Source organism: Medicago sativa, chromosome 3, assembly GCF_051527215.1.
Source record: "Medicago sativa cultivar Bolivia chromosome 3, Bolivia_mono, whole genome shotgun sequence".
Classification (NCBI taxonomy): domain Eukaryota; kingdom Viridiplantae; phylum Streptophyta; class Magnoliopsida; order Fabales; family Fabaceae; genus Medicago; species Medicago sativa.
In genome coordinates, this window is record NC_140751.1 from 61,895,480 (window position 1) to 61,915,111 (window position 19,632).

General features: G+C 31.3%; 1 protein-coding gene across 1 annotated transcript; it reads left to right on the forward strand.

Annotated features, from left to right (window-relative positions):
• Positions 1–615: 615 nt before the first annotated feature.
• Positions 616–4,584, forward strand: LOC146938929 (laccase-4-like). Its single transcript, XM_085752777.1, has 6 exons — positions 616–810; positions 1,629–1,780; positions 1,889–2,133; positions 2,263–2,391; positions 2,732–3,652; positions 4,198–4,584. The coding sequence occupies exons 1-6, from the start codon at positions 715–717 to the stop codon at positions 4,326–4,328; spliced, it is 1,674 nt and encodes a 557-aa protein (XP_085608903.1). The 5' UTR covers positions 616–714; the 3' UTR covers positions 4,329–4,584.
• The last annotated feature ends 15,048 nt before the right edge of the window (positions 4,585–19,632 follow it).

Consider the following 19,632-nt stretch of genomic DNA (forward strand, 5'->3'; position numbering starts at 1 on the left):
AAATTAACCTCATGCATTGTTGTTCATTATTTATATTTTTTTACCAAATTGTGAAATATTCATAGGTTTCATCAATAACTAATCGCTCTAGAAAAATCTGATTTTCCCATTTAGTCAAGTCTTACATCTCAATCACATTTTTTTATTGATAAGATTAGAACTTGAAACATTTACTTATGATATTTGAATAAGTTCCACTCAAAATAATGTAAATATATCTTTGTCGAATAACATATGCCACCATTTTATGTATGTCCATGTCACGAATTGGTACGTGGTAGTTGAGTAACATAGTAGTTTACCCAATATGGGTGGACCAACCCTAGCTTCTAATCTGGCCACTTAAAAAACATCACCTCATAAACTTAAGTAGCTTAGCTTCAAAATATGTCTTTGTTGATAGATGTATATATAACTACTTTTATGTAATATACAAGAAAAAAAACACAACATCCTTGACACATGTTTTATGTTATGTGTCTTTAATTAATTGAGTTATTTGCACTTCATATACGTATTAAGTATTCCTATATTGCTATACAACCAAATCCTAAAAGGGACATTACAGCAGAATAGTTCCTCTTTATAAGGTTGTTTTTTCTTGCTCAATCTTGCATTGCATATTCAAGAGAGTAACTGGCTAACAAAGAAGAAGCTCTATAGCAGAATTTCTTTGTTGGGTAGAGAGGTGTAGAACTGAAAATAAGGGGTGTCATGGCGGTGGTTGCAGGGTTTCGAATTATACTATTGCTGGCTGCATGTTTGCTTCCATTGTCTGTGGATGCTATGGTTCGACACTACAAGTTCAATGTAGGTTGCATTACTTATTTGCATTTTTTATCATGTCAATCATGCAAAAGTATATGAAGTTTGTTAAACTTATAACATTGCATGATAATAGATGAAGTGAAACATGCATTTGAAACTTATGAGTAGAATTTATTTATTTTTATTTACTTTGTTTTGCACACAATTGTGAATGTTTCATTCTACATGTTTTGAAATTTCAACATAATGATGCATAAAGGTTTTTAAAATAGAGCTCTAGTGTTCATATGCAAGAGAGAGTTCTTAAAACTTCTTTAAATTTTGAATGTGGATACGTAAATGTTACTACTAAATTTGACTAACTAGTGTGTTATGGTTTCCTAGTCATACTTAACAAAAAGTGTGGATACACAATGCATTTTTTCTACTATGTTTCAATTCACATGATATTGCAAGAATCACCTCGATCGTGATTTTAGCAAAAACTACACTTTCGAATTTTAACGAAATTATTGTGACACTGTAATTTTGTCAAATTCACCGTTTATTCAAACTTCTCGGCCACAATTTTTTGATTGAGCTGTAGATCATCATGACGGCGAATTAAAATGTATTGGACCATACTTTTTATGAGGGAGTTAATTTCTAGTTGTCAAAACTTCCAATTTGTTCATTTAGTCATATGTGTCTTGGACCTATTAAAAAAATACTTGACCATGAATATCTACCAAACAGCAAAGTAGGTGTAGAATTGATGAGCAAGGCAAGACACTTATATTTGGTGTATATTATAGTTCCATAGATATCCTTGGTTTTCAAGAATGTGACATTAATTTTTATTTTATTTTTTTTATGTAAAGGTTGTGATGAAAAATGCCACAAGATTGTGTTCAACCAAGCCAATTGTAACAGTAAATGGAAAGTTTCCTGGTCCTACAATCTATGCCAGAGAAGATGACAATGTTCTAATAAAGGTTGTCAATCATGTCAAATACAATGTTAGCATACACTGGTGAGTAGTAAGCTAGAATTTCTCATCATTCTATCACAAACTTTTATAACACTTTTTTACTTTATTTCTTTTTGTAAAAGTTAATAAAAATGAATTGAAATTTAACAGGCATGGCGTCAAACAACTACGAACGGGTTGGGCCGATGGGCCGGCTTACATAACCCAATGCCCGATTCAACCGGGCCAGACCTATTTGTACAATTTCACTCTTACAGGCCAAAGAGGCACACTTTGGTGGCATGCTCATGTCCTTTGGCTTAGAGCCACTGTCCATGGTGCCTTAGTCATTTTACCTAAGCTTGGAGTTCCTTACCCTTTTCCCAAACCACATATGGAACAAGTTATTGTATTAGGTCAGTATTATATTACTCTTATCTTTGATCAAAAAATAATAGAATAAAAAAAATCTTTGAACTATGATTAGTCTAATAAAATATAAAGTATATATTTTAGAATTTACATATTATTTTGTTTTTATTTAGGTGAATGGTGGAAATCAGATACTGAGGCTATAATAAATGAAGCTTTGAAATCTGGTTTGGCTCCAAATACCTCTGATGCTCACACAATCAATGGCCATCCAGGGCCTGTCCAAGGCTGTGCTTCACAAGGTGAATTTCAAGAACCAAGTTCTAGATGTTGTGCAATTTGACTAAACCAATGTGACTTAAAACTTGAATATTACTCTTTTAATCTCATTTTATATCTTAGCTAAAATATTTGTTTCTCTCAAATTATTTGTTGCTTTACCAACGGAGATTGGTCTAGTTGGTAAGAATTATCCCACACAGACTTAAGTTTGAATTCTATTATCGATGAAAGAATCTTATTGGTAGATAATATGTAAGTATATATGTCATCGCTCTTTGAGTACGAGGGATTTTCCGGATCGTGTTAATTTCTCCCATCATAGACTAACTAGTATTTTTCAACTTTTTTGTGTGCATGCAGGAGGATTCTCATTGGAAGTACAACCTAAAAACACATACTTACTAAGAATCATCAATGCTGCACTCAATGAAGAGCTCTTCTTTAAAATTGCAAACCATCAACTAACTGTTGTTGAGGTTGATGCAACCTATGTAAAACCATTCAAAACTGACACAATTGTTATAGCACCTGGCCAAACCACAAATGTGCTTGTAACAGCCAAACATAAAATTGGAAATTTCTTAGTTGCAGCTTCTCCTTTCATGGATGCACCTATTGTTGTTGACAACAAAACTGCCACTGCCACTTTACATTATTCAGGCACACTTGGTTCCTCACTCACAACATTAACTTCTTTGCCTCCTACAAATGCTACTTCAGTTGCCAACACTTTCACAGATTCTCTAAGAAGCTTAAACTCCAAGAAATTCCCTGCTAAAGTTCCTTTAAAGATTGATCATAACTTGCTTTTCACTGTTTCTCTTGGTGTCAATCCTTGTGCTACTTGTGTGAACAATAGTCGCGTCGTAGCTGATATCAACAATGTTACATTTGTGATGCCGAAAATCGCGCTTCTTCAAGCACATTTCTTCAAGATTAAAGGAGTTTTTACTGATGATTTTCCTGGAAATCCTCCTGTTGTTTATAACTTTACAGGGTCACAAATGACAAATCTTGCAACTACAAAAGGGACAAGGCTTTATAGACTTGCTTATAATTCAACAGTTCAATTGGTTTTGCAAGATACTGGAATGTTAACACCTGAGAATCATCCTATTCATCTTCATGGATTCAATTTCTTTGTAGTTGGTAGAGGACAAGGAAACTTTGATTCTAAAAAGGATGTAAAAAAGTTTAATCTTGTTGATCCTGTGGAGAGGAATACAGTAGGTGTTCCAGCTGGAGGTTGGACTGCTATCAGATTCAGGGCTGATAATCCAGGTAAAGTTATATATTCAATTATGTCAAGACCATAGTGTGAATTTATATATTAGACATGAATCTCATCTTGAATGGCGATTCATTATGATCTATGAAGCACGAATGCATACCGGACACGACATTGCTAATGATTTGAGAAAATCACACAATTCAGTGTAACTATATGTGTCAGTATTGTACACGACACGTGTCCGATACTGGAGCACGTCTAATCGAAGAGTGTCCGTGCTTCTTAGATTATGATAAATTTTGATTCTGTTGATGAGTCTTGATTCTTTCTAGTGATCACTGATCACTACCTAAAATTGAATCTTGATTTATTCTGATGATCACTGATCACTACCTAAAATTAGTGTAGATAACAATTTATCATAAGATTTTGAAAATAGGTATTCTGATTCACAATTGAAATCTTGATTTGATAACCATGTTGAAAAATGAAATTATGATGCACATTTTTTGTAGAAAAATAAAATGATTTGAATATCAATTTTTTAAATATATATTTGTTGTGCTAATTAAAGTATGTTATTATATTTTGTTAGGGGTGTGGTTTATGCATTGCCATTTGGAAATTCATACAACATGGGGACTGAAGATGGCATTTGTTGTGGACAATGGTAAAGGACCAAATGAATCTCTATTACCACCTCCCAGTGACCTCCCCAAGTGCTAAGAAATGTACCAATTAACACTCAGTGTCATATGAAGAGAACAACATATTTCAATGTAATGAACAAACAAGCCCAATGACAAGATTTTCTTGGAGCATGAGAAGAACAAGATGTCCAATTGACATTTATTGGTCTATTTTTATTTCCATTTAGTTGTGTTTTTTTCATTGTTTGTACTCATCTTTCTTCTTCTTGAATAAAATTTTAGGGATTAATTATGCATATTAATGTTAAGCAAAATTTTAAGAAGTTTTAATATCCCTTGCCTTTGTTGCATCAGAAGTTCTGTTAACTTGTTATATATATTGGTAGTGATTAGTGAGAATTTTTTTTATTTTTTTTAAGGGAAGTAGTGACAATATTCTGACACGTTGAGGAAAAAAAAAACAAGTTTTTCATATGCAATATCCAAGTATTGCCTCAACCACTCGCTCGCTAATCATACTGGCGAAGTAATCTTTTATATTGTTTATCTTTTTAAACACTTGAGGTAAATGATTTCACAAATGTTGTATGGGTATGGTGAAACTTTTCTTTGGTCTAAGGAAGTGTCAATTGATTCACATGGAAGAGGCGTCAGTATTGTTTGATAAAGAACTGCTAGGGACGAGTTGCATTGACACTTTTGGCTTCCTAAATCTTTGAACTATTCATGACATTGAGGTTGAGGGGTTGCGTTGATAATTTTGGCTTCCTACACCAAAAGATATTGACCTTCTGCATATAGTTCAAATGGTCATGCATAGCAATGTAAAGTCTCCTAGATACATGAATGTTGTGTTCACGAAGATTGATTTTGCAATCCAAAAAGGCTTAACGATCTTGTTGTCCGTTTAGTTTCCATTCATGTGTAATTTTCATGTATTTTATTGAATACAAATAAAAACGACAAAGGTTATATTGTTTTAGGGGAAATGCTAACACACTCTTTAACCACCTTAAATAGTAAGTCTTTATGAAGAAAAAAAAAATGAATGCATATGATGCGTTTGATTTGCAAAACAACAAGTATTAGACAAGACGTCACAATACATGATGAGGCAGAATTGTACCAGAGAGTTAGGGAGATAATTTTTTTATGTTGGAAAATAAAAATCGTACTCCCTCCGGTCACTATTATAAGCAAAAATCAACTTTTTAGGTTCATTCATTAAATGATGTATTCAGTCTATATTATTGACCAAATACATCATTTAATGAATGAACTTAAAAAGTTGATTTTTGCTTATAATAGTGACCGGAGGGAGTAATTTTTATAGTATGTACTCTTGACAAAAAGTTGTCCCATGATTTAGTAAGGGACAAAATTCATGTTTTTGTCGAGTCCCTTTTTATTTGTTTTATTTAATCCCATGACCTATTTTTGTCAAGTTACTTCCTATCTGTTTTTCTTCAAATTTGTTTTGTGATGACTATAAACTTTCTTTGTGATGACTATAAACTTTTTTTAGGGATTGCGATGACCATAAACAAAAATCATGTTTGGTAACTTTCACAAAGGGGTATATATCACGAGGTGCTTAATCGTAAGTGCTTGCCTTTAAAATCTTAAAGGTAAGAGTTTAAATCTCACATAAGATGATTTGTAAAATGAATAATAGTGTCGTAATTATTACTCCCTCCATCCCTTTTTATAAGAGTAGTTTACAAAAAAGTTTTGTCCCTAAATACAAGATCATACTCCCTCCGTCTCACAATAATTGTCTCTTTAGCATTTTTTATTTTTCTCAAAATAATTGTCACTTTAGAATACCAAGGCAACATTTATTATTTTTTTCCATTATTATACCCTTATTTATTGAATTTCATCCAACTTAACTACTCCACTAACTACAATTAATAAGGGTGTTTTAGTAAATGCAACTAATTTTACCATTGAAATCAACACAATTAATCATTTCCTTAATAATCGTGCACAAACCTTAAACGACTACTCCCTCCGGTCACTATTATAAGCAAAAGTTGACTTTTTAGGTTCATTTAATAAATGATGTATGTGGTCTATATATAGACTACATACATTATTTATTGAATGAATTTAAAAAGTGAACTTTTGCTTATAATAGTGACCGGAGGGAGTATAACTTAGAGACGGAGGGAATATACAAATTTCTAGATGCATTGATACTCTTTTTCTAACCTCTTATTAATAATACTAATTTGTCTTTGTATATGAAAAGTTAACATTAAATATATATATTTAATTAAGGGTAATCTAGTAATAGCCACACGCATTCGAGACAACTTTATTACTCCAACAACTTTTCTTAATACCTGTGATTTTTGTAAACTACTCCTATAAAAAGGGACGAAAGGAGTAATAATTTACTCTTCCCCCAATTAGTTTTTAATGAGTCTTGCTAACAAGTGTTGTAATGACACTCTTTAAAGATTTGAAATTAAGAAATTATTCATTGAAAAAATCAATTACTTCAATGTATGATGCATTGAATACATCAATTTCAAGACAAATCTAAATAGTGTCCTTAGGACACTCATTAGCATTTATGTTTTGAACTGCTCAAAAGACCTTGCTTGCAGTCTAGGACCAAAAAACTAGGTCCAATTCCCTTAGGCTCAATTACATGATACACACCCCCTCTCAACTAGAGAGATTATTCCTTTGAGTCAGGTAGCTCCATGAATAACAATGTTTTTCTTTAAAGATTTAATAAAGTTGCATTCTGAAATCGATCTCAAATTAAATATTTTTTTTTGGTATCTAGGATTCGAACTCCAGATCTTACATATATTATGCATTATCTCTATCAATTGAGTTAAATTTACGGAAATAAATTAAATATTTTTTTGGTTAAGTTGAAAGAGAGTCTTATATCCTATGTAAATATTTTTGGGTTTGTATTGTATACCAATTTCGGTGGTAAATTCATTAAAATAATAAAATAAAATTTTCAATGGTGCACTTTACCCTTTGGAATCGGAATATATGATCCTTTCTTTTACTGGAATTGCACGCGCGCACATGACAAGATGCACACACACACCCACCCAGCCACCCTCACATAATGGAGACCTGACCTTAACTAAAATGCCACGAATCAAATGGTCTACTGCCTTTAATAATTTGGTACTCCCTCCGTCCCAGAATAACTGACCCATTTTCTAAAAAAAAGTGTCCCAAAATTACTGACCCATTTCAATTTTCAATACAACTTTCATCATTCCCAATATAATATAACACTAAATAATACTACTTTTATCATTCCTAATACAATATATTCCATTTTCCCCTTTATTTATACATTTTTCTTAATCTGTGTGAAATGAGCCAAGGGGTCAAATAAATTGGGACGGAGGGAGTAATAACAAACCAGAAAGAATCTTTCCATTTATGGAAATAATTTGGTGGTAGTTGGTGCCTCTGCCAAAACCCCGTTTACTTTAATTTATTCATTCTTCAATTCAAAGTTCCCCTTGTTTTCCTTTCCAAACATCAACTATTATTTTAATTGATTGATCCATATATATGGGGATACTTTTCTTTCCAACAAATGCCCTTTCCCTCCATGACCATGAAGGGACAGATAACACAAATAAAACTATTCTTTAGTGTGAAAAATGATTAACGACAAAAGTCCCTCTCAAAAGATTTAACAATGTTGCACTCTCATGATCGATTTCAAGATTTAACGATTGCATTCTCATGAAGGGCAATCATCATCTTACCGATTAATTTTGCAAATATTAAGTTATAGACCTAACTCAAATATTAAGATGTTAGTCGCTTCAGATATTCAGTTTTAAGTGTGAGTGAGTGTCAACAATTTCACATTTGATGAGATAAGATCTTAATATAAGTTATGAGTGGATGATAGTCTTCACTTTTGAAGGTATAGTTTCATAAGGATTCAATTATAGTTTATAAGGATTCAATTATAGTTTAGACTCCACCCAAATTCTACTATCAATCATCATTTTTATAACCATTTTTTACTGAATCATTTATACAACCATTAAGATTTTGCTTTCATTCTATTATGGTGTGTCTGTGTGTGCCCATCACTCTTGCAAGTCAATATATTTACTTTGCATTTATGTTAATGATGAATATATCAATAATTGATACTCCCTCCGTCCCGGAATAACTGACCCATTTTCTAAAAAAAAGTGTCCCAAAATAACTGACTCATTTCAATTTTCAATGCAACTTTCATCATTCCCAATACAATATAACACTAAATAATACTACTTTTATCATTCCCAATACAATATATTCCACTTTCCCCTTTATTTATACATTTTTCTTAATCTGTGTGAAATGAGCCAAGGGGTCAAATAAATTGGGACGGAGGGAGTAATACTTTATGAAACAAGAAAATGTGTTAGTCATTGTGACAAAGTGAGTATTATATTAGTATATTAATACATTAAAAAATCCCGTAAAGTCATTTACACATTAGAAATATAAATGGGAACACAAGTGATGAATATCTTTTTGGCCCAAAAGAAAAATTGATGATGTCGTGCACAATGTATTGTGTAGGATGAGAACAACACCAGCATTTGTTGCATTTTGTGAACAAGTACTATTTAAATGGAAGAACATTTAACAACTTCCAAGCGACAAAATATTTTTGTTTTCTTTTGTTTCCCCCAATAAGTGAATGCATGAACTGCACAACACAATGTGATGAACAATATTATATTTAGAAAGAATATGTGACAAAAGGCTCGCTTCCAAAAACATTACATTAATCATCGTGCCTTTCTAATGGTAAAAAAAAAAAAAAAGTAATAATTGGATTGCCCCCACTTTTTTTTTAAGAAGCCAAAGATATATTAAAAATGAGGAGACCCAAAATGCGGGAGTTGTATGCCCATACAATGGAGAACTTAGAAGAGTAGGTCGAGTAGTGAACATTTCAAGGACCTTTTTACCTATTTAACGACTATAACATGTCTACATCTTACAATTTCAAGAATTAAATTCGTGATTTACTCCTATTTTATTTTTCTGCCAAGTAGCTCAATGGTTTAACTTTAAGTGTGGAGAAACAAAGAATCTCATGTTCAAATCTAAGTCTCTGCATATGAACATTCTTCTTACGACCATCAACTGAGTTGTATTTATCGGATTTATTTACTCTTCTTCTAACTATCTAGACAAAGCAATGTAAGATGTTGCTTTGGTCGTGTTACTTGTCCGTAAATCACATTATCACAAATTGGCTACTTTTGGTCGTCGTGTAATATCACGGGATTGAGATCTAAACAATTCACATGTTAGAATCTGAAGTACTAACTCACTACGTACTCGATCAGACTTTTGGTCGTCGTGTAATATCACGGGATTGAGATCTAAACAATTCACATGTTAGAATCTGTAGTACTAACTCACTACGTACTCGATCAGCTTCTTAAAAAATATCTTGCATTTCAATGCGTGATAAAATAATCATCATAGAACTTCACAAGCAAATATTTCTCAAAACATAGTATGAAATTTGACCTTTTTCAACAAAAAAGAAATAGTACTATTTTCCCTAAAAAAGAAAGATAACAGTACTATTAAATTTATACGTGAACGTGCAAAATGTGAGCAATGAAGTTACTCATCAGCTTCAATCTCTTTCCACTAACCTACGTGTGATTCATTGATTGAATTCATGTGTCTCCTCATTTTTTTTTTCTTCAATTGCAATGACAAAAATCCTAACAAGTAGCAACTACAATATTGCTTTTCAAAATTCCAATTGTTCAATCCATTAGGCTCAACCAACTGTGTGACTGATTTGCTTTTTTATTTTTTACGTTAATCACTCTTTTATGGTTTACAACCTAACATATATGCAAATTGCAAAGTGACAAAAAAAAACCAACGATTTTAATTGGAATACAATTAAGGTATACCTCTACAACAATATTAATTCAAATAAGAAACAACAATTTAAAATTGTGTAAAATAGTTTGAGTTATCATGTTATCATGGATATGAAGTTTTTACCATCGTTTATTAACGATTTTTCTTTGTAAGATGGGTTCTCTTCTCCAACCCGAATTTTCTTCATAAAACTTAATTTTAGGAATGAACATAGACTAAATTTTATACGAGTGCTAACAATACACCCTCAAACACCTTCTATTGATTGAATTTCGGCTAATAAAAAAGTGCATCCTGAAAAGAGTGGGGTTGCTAGAATAGTTGATAATACTCTCTCCGTTTCAAAATGAGTGTCACTTTAGCCAAAAAAATTTGTTTCAAAATGAATGTCACTTTACATTTTCAATACAACTTTAATTTTTTTCTTCCAACTTTACCCTCAATAAATACTCCAACTTTTCTCTCACACAATTTTCAATGCAACTTTAAGTTTGTCTTTTTGTAAGGGCTGTTTAGTAAAAGTGTTATGTCTAATGATTATTTCATTCAATTCCTTAATATGTGTGCAATTGCCTAAAGCGACACTCATTTTGAAACGGAGGGAGTATATTTTTAATCATAATTTTTGAAAACTTATTAATTATAAATACTATTATTTTAATTATCATTAAAATTTTAGCCAATGATTTTAATTAAAAACATTTTATATTGCCTTTTACCAAAAGAAAATTATATTACCGACCAATAATATGTTATATATGATTTTATAATAGTTAAAATTAAAGTTATTATTTTTAAGAATTTAATTTATATGTACCAATAATGTAAAAAAAAATTTGATTGTCAACTACACATATTAGATTAATAAAAAAAAAATGTATGGAGTTAATCATATCTACCTTAAAATTCAGGCAAATGATGATTTGTGATTTGTTGATAGTGTAAAAAAAATTTGTCAAAAAATTTAAAATGGGTTAGACTTAAAATTTTTAATATAATATCAATTTTTTAATTATGTTTTGTAATTAATATTATGAGTATTACTCCCAGTCATCTTTTCTCTTTATATTAATGACAATGATGAACAGATAAATACTAGTGGTACTTGATGATTTTAATTTTATAAGATAATCATTATTATCTTTCTTTAATTTATAATTTTTTAATTTAATTGTTGTATGAAATAACTAATGTATATTTTTGCTCCAAAAAAATCTAATGTTTATAACACCTTTTTTCTTTTACTTCTACAATTTACGGTCCCCGTTTGAACGTCCACGCAAGAAGTGGTAAAGAACATGTTGCATCAAATTGATGCGCAACAAGATAAGAGTCTTACAAGAAAAACAAACATTTTTTTAGAATGATGGAAATGCACATGCGATGGAAATGACATTGGTATATTGTAGGAGGTAAAATGGTGAATAAAGTATTAATAAAAGAGCAAAATAAATGTAAAAAATCAAACACTAAGAGCCTGTTTGATTCAGTTTTCAAAAACAGTTTTTTGGTTTTTAAAAACTTAAAATAAAAAAACTTGTTTGATTGACATGTTTCTAAAAACTGTTTTAGAAAACTATTTTCATTTTAATGGTTTTTAAAACTGAAAAAGCAAAACTGCTAAAAAGATGTTTCCGATTTCTGTTTTCAATTTTGTATTCTCTGGAGAAAAGGGAAAACACGGAGAAAAGGGGCAATTTTCATTAATGGCAGTATTGTAATATTTGGCAATGCATGAATATAAGTGAAAAAATTGCTTTGCTAGAGTAAAAAAGTTGAACAGATATGGCTCTGTAATGTACCAGCTTAATATTCTTTCTTTCTTTTTTTTACGTTAATTTTCTTTCTATATTATATATATTATACTAAAACGTGTCAACGTAATAATTTGAATTTAAATTTATTACTGGGATTGCATATTATTGCCGTAATTTATTTTTATTGTAATTTTTTAGACTCTTCTTTTAGTTAATAATTGTTTTAGATAAATGAAATGACATCAATCATGTAAAATTTAGAACTCACACATATTAGTAAAGGAGCTTAGCACAACATTCGATCTAACAATTTTGACATTTTTATCAGTTAAGGTAGAATTTGTGAACATAATTTTTTGTTTAATTATAAAACTTAATTATATTTTTGGTCCTTTAATTTATCATACACATAAAAATAGTTTTTTTTACGATCAAACTTTTTTTAGTCTATCATATATCACATTTATTGCAATTAGAGTCTTATTTCAAAAATTTAACTCCAAAAATGGGGGATTTGCAAAAACAAACTCATCAAACAATTTTTTTATTTTCTCTTCTCTAGAACAGTTTTTAAAAATAGAACTACCAAACAAGTTTTTTTTTTATTTACTTCTAAAAACCGTTTTTGAAAATCGATTTATAAAATAGTTTTCGTAAACTAAAAAGCAGAAGTTAATCAAACAGGCCCTAAGTGGTTTGTCTGATAATGTAAGTTTAAAGCTTTTGAGTGTGTGCATTTTTAAGTCTTTAGTTTGAATTTTTTCCGTTGCAGTAATTTTTATATTGAATCAGTTTATATAAAGTTTTTCTCCGATTTCAATTGAGTGTGTTTATATGGACGGTGGAATTAGTGTCTGCGCATCATTTTTGTTTTTTTGAATAATAGTGTATGTTCATCATTTGTAAAATAAAGTTTGATGAAAATCACGGTAAAAAATCACGTTAGTATATAAACTAGTATTTGAAACTTTGGAAAATCACAGCAAATACACATTAGAAATAGTATAAACGTGTTTTTATGTGTTGCAAACGGGAAACTAAATACATCTTTAGTTCATCAAATTAGTTGATCATTGATTCATGATATTAGTAAAAAAAAATGAATTAAGATGAAGGTGCATTGCATGAGAGGAAAGGTGAGTTGATAGTGGGAAACCCAAGACGCGTAGATTTCCAAAAGGACAGAGACAAAGGAAAGCAGTGCCAGTGTGTACATATGTGTGAGTGGAGCAGTTGGTCACATCTGAGGGGGACCGCTTTGGCTTTTACTCTTTGCACCCCCAACCACACATGTTCCAACACAACACTACTCCCTTATTCCTGCCCGCGTCTCTTCCACGCTCCGCTCCGGCACAAGTTAGGATCCTCTCCATTTATAAATAGTAACGATCCTTACTCCTCCGGCCCTTCTATTAGCATTAAACTTTGTTTGACTTAAAGATAAAAAATAAAGAATAACCAATAAACTAGTTAATAGTGAAGGAATTGATAGAGATAATTGATAATTAAATGATAGCAAATGGTTTGAGATTTAGGAGTGTGTTCCACTTCTTTCAAAAAAAAAAAAAAGGTGTGTGCTCCTCGTTCGATTTGTTATGGGTGTCAATCAATTTTTATGGGTTAGTTTAGTTTTTAAAAAATAATAATAATTAAATGATAGCAAATAAGGCATCTAATTGAATTTGTAATGTACACAAGTTCTAGTTTAACCGAAAATGTCAGAAAATTTTTTTAAGAAGAAAAATGTCGGAATTATTAAGTCAGACACCGTGATCGAAGTTCTAATCTCGACGCCTTTACTTTCGTGCATGGGTTTTCAATGACTATTGTTATTTCGTTTATCTATAAAAAAAATTAAACGTAATTAAAAATTGGTTAGTTAAAATTTAATTTTTCAATTAATAAAACATAGGTAAATTTGAGACAAAAATGATAAGATATACTGCTCTAGTGTCCTAAACATCACAAAAGATTTTTTTTATATTGAATAACGGATGTATATGGTCTAAGTATAGATAAAATACATCAGATATTCTATGAACTTGAAAAAAAAAATATTATATTTAGGATTAGAGAGAGTAAGCTTTAGGCTCTAAGATATTTGAAGTAACTTATCCAAAACACCGAGAAAATATTGTTACCAAATAGATCTATTATGATTATACGAGCTTATATAAGCTTTGTCTTGGCAAACAAAGTCTTAAAATTTTAAATAAGATAATTATTAATTGAAAAATTAACTATATAATACTTTCACTGCAAAAATTTCCCACATTATTAAAAGATTCAAAATTGGATTATTGACAGATTTATTCATCGGTAATGAAGGAAAAACCCTCAATAATAATTTATAATATTACTAGCGGAACAAACTCTCAGTAAAGCAGAAAATTACACAGGAAATAATATATACAAACACACACGGTGGCGGAGCCACGTTTCTCACTTTGTGGGCTTGTGCCCCCACAAAGTTTTCCATAGCATCATGGTTTGGTTTCATGCATATTACAATTTACATTACATATGTATACACTATTACAAATATTGTTTACTTATGTATTTATTATATTTACTAAAAAAAAGCTTTGCCAACCTTCCTACAGATGTTATGGAACGTACTAAACAAAAATGTCTGGCTCTGTATCTTTCAACATCTTCTTTTTATGTTTTCTTTAATAATTAATAAATGATAATAATGTAATTATATATTATGGAAAAACTTAAGAGGTTACGAATCAAAATAGGTTATCCATCTTTCTATTAAAATTACATAAACAAACTTTGTTTTTTGTTAGTCATTTTAATTTTTAAATGTGTCTTTAGATAGTTAATTTAATCTTTAAATATATTTTTTACTAATTAATTTGGTCTATACAATGAATAACAAAACAACCATTTGAAGATGTGTTCATAGCTTTGATAAATTTCAAATATTTTAGTAAAAACACAACACATTTAGAGACAAAAATGACTACTCCAAATCAGTATCGACCTCTAAATTAGTATTGTACATCGCGTCTAAATTGTTTAAAATGGCCCTGCTACAAAGTAGAATAGGGTTTCCAAATTATTTAAGATGACCTTGCTACAAATTTATATGTACATTGCCCCCACTATTCAAAATTTCTAGCTCAGCCACTGCGCGCGCGCGCACACACACACACACACACACACACACACACATATATATATATATATATCCTTATTTATTAATTTTGTTAGGTCTGCAGTAATTTAACCTAATATTTTCCCACTCATCCTTATCCTTATTTATTAATTTTACTAGACTTTTGACCCGTGCGTCGCACGGATTTTCTCGACTATAATAGAGACCAATAAATAATCTTTAACCCGTAAGATCATTGATATGGTAGAAAATATTTTCTTCAAAAAAAAGGCAAACGGATAGGAATGAAATTGGTGTGCAATGCATTTTTTTAGATGGAATTTGTTAGGTTAAATAATTGCAAACCTAATAAAGCAAATGAGCGGGAAAAAATTAGGTTAAGTTGCTGCAGACGTAACAAAATTAATAAATAAAGATGTAAAAAAAAGGCATGAAATTAAAAAAAATCCAAAAAAAAAGTGTAAAATTCTTGACAAAAAAAGTATAAAATAGAAGGATCATACGTGATCATTGATATGGTAGAAAATATTTTCTTCAAAAAAAAAAAGGCAAGCGGATATGAATGAAATTGGTGTGCAATGCATTTTTTTAGATGGAATTTGTTAGGTTAAATAATTGCAAACCTAATAAAGCAAATGAGAGGGAAAAAATTAGGTTAAGTTGCTGCAGACTTAACAAAATTAATAAACATCCTTATCCTTATTTATTAATTTTATTTATTAGGTCTGCAGCAACTTAACCTAATAATTTCCCTCTAAAATGCTGCATTCGGTTAGCAGCAATTTAACCTAACAGATTCCATCTAAAATGCAGCTCACCAATTTAACCTAACAAATTCCCTCTAAAATGCAGCAATCCCTACTATTTATCCTCACTGATGAGATTTTCATTCATATCCTGTTGTGTCATCGTTTGTATATATCTATTGTTTCTGTAGACCTTTTTTTTGACAAGTTGTTGTACACTTATTTAATACGTTTACAAACAGAATACCCTAATTTCCATGCAAACTCGGCTACCCTAATTTCCATGCAAACTCAACTATATATAGCAAACCCTAAACAGTGTTTCTCTTAAAAAAAAAAACCTAAACCGTGGTAAATTACACAGACAGCAAAATCCCTTACTCTTTAATCTTATTAGGTTTGCAACAACTAAATCTAGAAAATCCCCTCCAAATTATCCGCATTAATTGCTAAGTGCTAACCCTAATTATGCATTTCCTTCCAACACTTCTTCAATTTGAAATTCAAAAAAATTTATTAGAAACCATGAATTGCATTAAATTACATCTATTGCTATACCCCTTGGAAAATACACAACTCTTCAACCAAGCACACATCTTCAAAATAATTAATACATTGTATAAGATCTCTTATGTTATTAAATTCTATGATATATGCAGATATGATATGTATTTAGTTGGAAAAATATATTATTACTTTTAATAAATATCAAAGTGTAATTATTCTTTTTAGAGTTGTACGTGTAATTTAGAAATTCTATTAATTGAAGTGACTTTGTTTTTCATGTTAGTAGAAATTTAAAACAATTATTACAAGTCAATTTTTGATGTTTAACTATAAAAGTAATAAATAAAATTGACCCGTACAACAATATAATATTGTATTCTTTTTATCTTTTTTCTTTATAATTTTTTTTTAAAAAAATGAGAAGATAATGCTCCAATAATATATTGTGATAAAATAAAATAACAGTTTTTTCCAACAAAGGATAATTTGGTTCGCCGGAGGGTCATTAACCAAGAAGCAGCGGCTTGTGTGACTGGGTGTGGAAGTCCAGAGACAGCAAATCACTTGTTTTTGGGATGTGACGTCTTTGGATCATTATGGTCTCAAGTTTGGCTTTGGCTCGGTATTTCTTCCGTTGCACATGGCGACATTGTTCAACATTTTATTCAATTTATTAAAATGTCTGGTTTGCATAGATCTTCTCATATGTTTTTTTTAGAATAATTTGGTTTACCACGGTTTGGGTTCTTTGGAAAGAGAGGAATCACCGTGTGTTTAATAACACGGCTTTGACACCTCTTTGAAGGTGAGAAAAACACAAGAACGGGGGGTTGAATTGTGTTTTGAAAAATTCTTCGTTTCTCCTAAAAACTGAACACACTGATCAGAAGCTAAGTGAGACAGCTTCTGAAGTGATAATCAGAATCTAAATGCAGCGGAATAAAACAGAGAGAGAGAAGAAGAACGACACAAAGCAATTATACTGGTTCCTTCCACAATCCGGAAGTAGTCCAGTCCCCCTTGCACTTCCAAGGAGATTTCACTAAGAGTAATATCTGATTACAATTGCTCAAGCACACAAGCAAGAGACTTCCTTTGCTCAAGCACACAAGCTAGAGACTTCCTTTGCTCAAGAACACAATCAAGAGACTTCCTGCTCAAGCACAACTGCAAGAGACTTCCTAACTAAACAAAATTACACAGAAAATTGTTTAAGGTTGAACACTTGATATACAATCAGAGGTGCTCACAATACAAATCAGATACAGACTCAATGGACTTAAGAATTTCTAAGATATGACTTTGAGACACAGAAATTCTAAGTGAATGCAGAACAATTTCAGCAGAGGTTTGGCACTTGTAAAAATGTTGAGAGTCTGTCGTTCAGCATTAGCGTCTTGCATTACCAAAACTCTAAGTCTTCACTCCTTTATATAGAGGTGTGAAAGAGACGTTGTGAAATTGCCAGCACACCAAAGAGTCGTTGTTTGAAGCTTGATCTTTCACCAATGATCTTTTGCCTGATTTGGTTGTTGTCCTATGAAGAACCAATTTGAAATCCATTCCTTATCCAAAGGAACATCTATGCAGGCGAAGCCGTATTCTGGAGCTGTTTTCTTGTCTTGTAGCGTGGACACAAAACAGAGTAGTGGAGAAGGTGGTTGTACAGTTCGTACAATAGTACAATGTCAACGCTTTCGTCCAAATTGCAAGCACATACCTTCAAACACCTTTGAAATGACCGTTGCAATGTTCCACTAATTTTCTGCTGTGTTTTCGAATCCAATAGACAGCTTTTGCAATGTAGATTCTTCAATCTTTGAATCTTTTGCAAATTCAGTTGATCTTTAGCTTCTGGTGAAATGACTTCTGATGAGGCAGCTTCTGATGATGCAGCTTCTGCAGCTTCTGATGGTGCAGCTTCTTCAGCTTCTGATGATGTAGCTTCTGATGATCCAGCTTCTGATAATGTGGCTTCTGGACTTCTTGTCTTCAGGAGCACTATTCTTCAGGAGCACTATTTCTTCAGGAGCGCTTTTACTATCTTCAGGAGCAGCTTGACTTTAGGAGCGCTTTCCACTTTCAGGAGCGTATTGCCTTCAGAATCGTCTAAGCTTCATTTTCTTTTGCCCTTTATTTGCTCATTCAGAACCAATTAATGATGTAACTTTTTAACTGTGGTCCTGTACACTTGAACAAATATTAGCTAGTCCAATTTACAATTTTTAATACCTTGTTATCATCAAAACTCTTTGAGGTTCATTGTTAAACACATTTTGTTCCAACAATCTCCCCCTTTTTGATGATGACAAACAATAGTATTTAAAATTTGTCAATTGTTGTTAATCTAATTAACGAGTTGACTTTGGGGTTTCTGAGGTTTGTAAGCTCAGAGTCTGAGGTTTGTAAGCTCTAACTCCCCCTGAGTCTGATAGTCTTTAAGGTGAGGTTTGTAAGCTCCCCCTATGTTCTATCCAGGTTAATTAAATTCATTTTTCGCACAATAATATCAGAGCTTAAGAAAATTAAAAGAATTGACTTATAGATAAGAAGAATGGTTCAATTAATTTTTATTTGAAATTTGATACTCCCCCTTTTTGATACACCGTTTTAAGGTAAAAACAAAAAAGGATAGAAATTTTCAAAATTTTCAAATATTAATTAATGGGGCTCAGAGCCTTTAAATACTATCACATATACTCCCCCTTTTGTCATTAGCAAAAAGACATAAACAAAAAAAAGAGATGAGAAAAACATAAGATTAAAGGTTCAGAGCATAATTCAAATAATTTTAAAGCAAATTAACCATCTTCAAAAATTAAATAAACAGGTCATAGCAAGAATTATTATCAAAGCAAATAACAACACACATAATATAAACAGTTAATGATATTCAGAAGCAAGAAGAATTCAAAAGCTTATAATATCAGAAGCGAAAAGAACTAAATCAGAAGCAGAGATGATCAAAGAATATTAAAAGCCTAAAGAGATAAAAAAAAATAAGCTAAAAGTGTGCAACTATGGGTTTGGCTTATTTCTCTAAAATCTTCTTCAGAAGCTCTTGAACATCAGCATACTTCTTGTCCATATCTTTTCTGTAGTTGCCTTCTCTGATCTTGGCTTCTTGCATATCAGCTTCCAATTTTGATATCTTCAGCTTCTGCTCTAGTAGCTCTGTTTCAAGCCTTTCATTTTCTTCTTTGAGCTTCTTGTTCTCCTGAGCTAGAGCCAGGTTAGGTGCATCATTCTTCTCCAGGATCTCAGAAGGAATAATCAGATGCAGCTCCTTAGGCAGGAATTCATCAGGTTCTCTGCCTCTGATACGGA

Coding starts and splice junctions, on each gene's coding strand:
- LOC146938929 (XM_085752777.1), top strand. CDS start 715: ATGGCGGTGGTTGCAGGGTTTCGAATTATACTATTGCTGGCTGCATGT. Junction 1,781..1,888: donor TACAATGTTAGCATACACTG/GTGAGTAGTAAG, acceptor GAAATTTAACAG/GCATGGCGTCAAACAACTAC. Junction 2,134..2,262: donor GGAACAAGTTATTGTATTAG/GTCAGTATTATA, acceptor GTTTTTATTTAG/GTGAATGGTGGAAATCAGAT.